Raw genomic sequence first — 4435 nt, forward strand, 5'->3', positions numbered from 1 at the left:
GTGTCATTTTTATTAAGGATGATTGAAACGGCAGATTGGAAGCGATTTTAACATTTTAATGGCAATCTTCAAGCAATGTGTTATCAAAGAGCATTTTTACTCACTTAGGGATGCATACAAAACTTTCCTCCCAATATACTAAATCAGAAATAACATAATTTATTCAGTTGCAATTTTAAAAGTAAAAATCACTTAATTAGTCAAAAAATGAGGGAATAAAGCTTCACTTTATTCTCTGTTGGGAGTATCATTAGTTCTCCCGATTATTAATCACCAATTGGTGATTAAAAAAAGCGTTGGTTTTTCGTTGATCCGACTTCAAAACTTAGAGAAAACACATTTTGTAAATTTGATGCTCAAATGAGTTTCTAATTTTTTTCGTTAACATTTTATTTATTATTGCATTAATAGGAATTATTAACAAAGCATCTCCTACTTAGTGTTTTATTTCATTAACTGTAGCTTATTAACAATTTAAAATTGTGCAATAAAATTAACTACTTATACTTATTGCTCTTTTCTGATTTTATTCTTTTTAATTGTCACAGGACCTATTTTAAGTTTTCGTTGTTTGTACATATGAGACATGAGGGTATACATCCCTGGTATCATCCCAATTAATAAATAGAGACGCAAAACCGTCGCAAATTTAAACGTAAATTCAAACGGAGTAGATATTGTTACCGACCAGGTGTTATCTTGCTCCATGAAAATCAAATTTCGGAAAATAATAACACCTTCACAAATAAATCCAATGGGGTAGAGAACTATCCATGCCGTATATCGCAGCCATGTTAGCAAACCGTTTTCTTTTTTTAACAATTGTGACATATAGTAGGGATATCTAAAAAAATATTTTGATGATTATAAAATCCACTTCGGTGGTTACACACCTTATTATTTCTATGGCTGACCATGTCATAAAGAGATAGAAGACCACCGGCATGGTTTGCAGCCGTGGTTCAAATTCTAGCATAAGAATTAAGACAAAAAACCTCCCCCCTACTTGAAGTGCTGGAACAAAAGCCCCACCCTTAACATAGCCAAACAAGGGATGCATAACTTCCAAAATTTGGATTAATTGTAGAAAGCACATGGCAGAGCCTGCAGCAGCGTATGTCCCCGGAAATGAGTCCGAGCCTTCTTTAATGTACCTAACTGATAATACACACACTACGTACATGAAACCAACGTACATAAATAAATTGTAAAGCGTCAAATATACTTTTTTGAAGTCCTCTGAAACATAATTATAAGCTAAATATTTGTGTTAATTTTTGATCAACCTTTTTTGTATCCAAATTCCTCCCTCTGTAACTTATCATACAAGCTTGGATAATCTTGCATAACGTCGGCGACCTCCTCCTCCATGTCTTCAGACTGGAAACGGTCATGGTCGATTTTCAACCAGATGGGTTTTTGGGTCTGTGACATCAACCTAGGCCACCATCCCTTCTCTGATTTGATTACAGTAAAGTCAACTCTATTGTCAGTGATTTTGTGCACACTTTTCTGGAATTTTCCCCTGTTATTGCAATGAAACAAAGTGAAGAGGTTTCACCTCAGAATCTATGTTTGAATAGAAATCAATTTCAAAGGCATAATCGTTGAGACCTCGTGCTCCAACCCCTTTAGACCAAAATTGCAATTTGCGTCGTTCCAGTGTTATGTTTGGGTCCTGAAAAATCAATAATGAGTTATAATTTATGGATTTTATGTTATATACTTACTTTTACATCCTTCAGGTCTACTTTTAGGAATACAGTTTTTTCGTTTTGGGCCCAAAAAACAAAAGGACTCAACACCGACATACTTATTGTTAATGAGACGTGATAACCACTATTTACATTACCAGTGTTTCATTTAAAACAAAAAACATGACTTTCACATAACCTATTTTTGTTGTTATTTATTTTGACATTTCACGCGCATGCGACTTGATTTATTTAATTAAGGCAGCATGATTTAAGTTTAATTTATTTAAGTTTTTATTAGTTTTCTGTTTTTTTATTCTTCAATTTTTTAATTTAAATTATGAAAAAAATTAAATCGCAATTTCGTTCCTGTTTTTATTTTTTATGTAATTGTTTTCATTCGTTTTAGTCGTTACTTTTTAGAAAACTTTATTAATTCATTATATTCAGACTGTTTTAGTTAAAATAGGCCTATTTCAGGCAACGAACAAAACCTCAGCATTATTTTTTGGGTTTAACAAAAATTAACATTTTTTTTTGACAAAAATATGTGACAAAACTTGTTAGCGTTAACAACTCTTTTTTTTAATTACATTTAATTCACTTTACAAACTTTATTAAGACTATTTTTACACTTTAAATAATATTTTAAAATAATATTATTAGTGTTTTTAGTTTGTTAGGTTGGTACGTGCTCTAAAAAAAAGAGTCGAAATTAATAATTGTCTATTTTCATATTTTCACATCACTCAGTTCGTGATAAAAATGTGAATATTAGTATCTTATTTCGTTCATGAAAATTTAAGTTGGAATGTGTTTCTAAAACATCAAAAAAATCTTTTTTTTATATCAAATATAGCAACCACTATCGTCCCACTGCCCCCCCTGGGGGCGCCCATTAGCGGCAGATGCAAGCCAGACATCAGCTGCACGGTGAGTCCGTTTCAATTTACTTTCATGATAAGTTCCAATTGTGCCAAAAATTAAAACTGTCTTTCGCGGAAATAAAAGGGCAGATAAAAATCTTGTGCGAAATCACATGTAGATGCACAGTCTGTTGTAGTTATGAGCGTTTTGGCTATGAAGCCACATGTTAGGACCCTCAGGCACTGCCTCTTTTTCATTGCTTACAGATAAAAAAGCCCTCAAATTGTACAAGAAACTGTCATCTGGGTTATCATTGTAACCACATCCACCTTGAATGGCACCAAAAATTTCCAGTGGATCCTGGTTAATCGACTTTGGACGCACAGAGCTGATATTTTTGAATGGAGATATAGTGGTCACCAGGAATATTTGAGATTGACGTATGCAAAGCTTTATTGAGGATTAAGCAGCCTTGCGGTGGACCGTAATCATTTTTCACTGCTGGTGGTACTACCCTGAAGATTTACAAAAGAGCCGTATTCAGGAATTTTCGTGGTAGGCTTTTAATTTATTACAGGCAAACATTTGGGAATTTATATATTAATTTAATATTAAAGTGATAATGCGGATTTGTAAAGAAACAATCTCAAAATATAGCTGAATATTAAAATTAATTTAATTTTTTTTTTATGAAAGCCCAAAAACAAATTTCTGTTACGGACCATCTTTTCCTACAAACCTTTGAAACGGGCCTGTCCTAAGAAATGCAAATTTGTTTGTGGCATCTCTACTGCAAGCCCCATGAACCACCGTGGGGGGTAATCGTCTTATTCTATAATGAGTCTCAAATATTGTTGGTACCAACTATAAGTCCACACTTTCTGAATGGCTTTCAGGGATAACAGCCAGCCCATTGTGATGGCGGTTTATTTTTCCTTATCATCTGAATCTATGTGCCAAATAACCGTTTTGATATTTTGCCTGCAACCCATGTTGGACAAGGAGAGATGAGCGAGAGTACACTCAGAGCCACAATTTTTTGTATTTGTAAGAAAATAGATTTGTAGTCAAATTTTTACAGTAATATTTATTTATTAACTACATAAATTCTAATGTTTTTGAACCTGTACTAACAATTTTTTGATCGGTCCAATGGCCTCGATATTTTCAGTTTTTTTTTGCCCTGGGAGTCTTCTTAATTTTCAGAAAATTTCCAATTCTCTAATTTTTATTATTAATTTTTTGATCAATCGTTGACTCTTTTGCAATAAAATCTTGCTCAATTTGTTTTACATGGTCACATATACTTTAACCTATTTTTCTGTCGAATACGCATTTGTAAGTGTCACAATGTTGAATTACGTCGGCTATTTTAAAAGAAACATTATTTTTTTTCCATCATATTGTTTCATTCCTGCCCAAAGTAATTCTATTGAGTATTATTTTATACATCACTTTTTAAATTAAATTTCCTTTTCACGTAACTATCTTTTCATCATATCTTTCGTCGCCGTAGAATTTGGAATTTGTATTTCTTGTTTGTTATGGTACGGCGCGTTATCTTTTACCAATACACTTTTTGGTGGTAGGTTTGCTAATTAATGGTTTTCCACCAATTTTTTTAAATTTTACAAAATTCTCTTCTTTGTGGTCACCAGAACTGGAATCCGACTTCTATCTTGCGTAAATCCATTTTCTTCTCTTGCATTTAATATAACACAGGCCCGCAAAAAAAGTGGTGTGTGCTGGGGGCCAGACTGTGATTTTCTGGCGTGTATTTTCCCGCTGAACACGAATCTGAAGTCAAAATTGAGGATCAATGAGCAAATAATCGAGAAAAATCACGATCTAATAATTTTTTCTTTATGATCATC

At 33.0% G+C, this 4435-nt stretch overlaps 1 protein-coding gene across 1 annotated transcript; it reads right to left on the bottom strand.

Annotated features, from left to right (window-relative positions):
• Positions 1-430: 430 nt before the first annotated feature.
• LOC123009648 (very-long-chain (3R)-3-hydroxyacyl-CoA dehydratase) lies at positions 431-1925 on the bottom strand. The gene is made up of 5 exons (XM_044406098.1): positions 1731-1925; positions 1562-1678; positions 1287-1512; positions 894-1239; positions 431-844 (listed from the first exon to the last, which is right to left on the bottom strand). Exons 1-5 carry the CDS (start codon positions 1809-1811, stop codon positions 508-510), a joined length of 1107 nt encoding a protein of 368 aa, XP_044262033.1. The 5' UTR covers positions 1812-1925; the 3' UTR covers positions 431-507.
• Between the last annotated feature and the right edge of the window lie 2510 nt (positions 1926-4435).

Source organism: Tribolium madens, unplaced genomic scaffold, assembly GCF_015345945.1.
Source record: "Tribolium madens isolate multiple individuals breed KSU strain unplaced genomic scaffold, Tmad_KSU_1.1 Scaffold_7;HRSCAF=85;Tcas5.2_LG10, whole genome shotgun sequence".
NCBI classification, from domain to species: Eukaryota; Metazoa; Arthropoda; class Insecta; order Coleoptera; family Tenebrionidae; genus Tribolium; species Tribolium madens.

Coding starts and splice junctions, on each gene's coding strand:
- LOC123009648 (XM_044406098.1), bottom strand. CDS start 1,811: ATGTCGGTGTTGAGTCCTTTTGTTTTTTGGGCCCAAAACGAAAAAACT. Junction 1,513..1,561: donor ATTCAAACATAGATTCTGAG/GTGAAACCTCTT, acceptor GGAAAATTCCAG/AAAAGTGTGCACAAAATCAC. Junction 1,240..1,286: donor GGAATTTGGATACAAAAAAG/GTTGATCAAAAA, acceptor ATTATGTTTCAG/AGGACTTCAAAAAAGTATAT.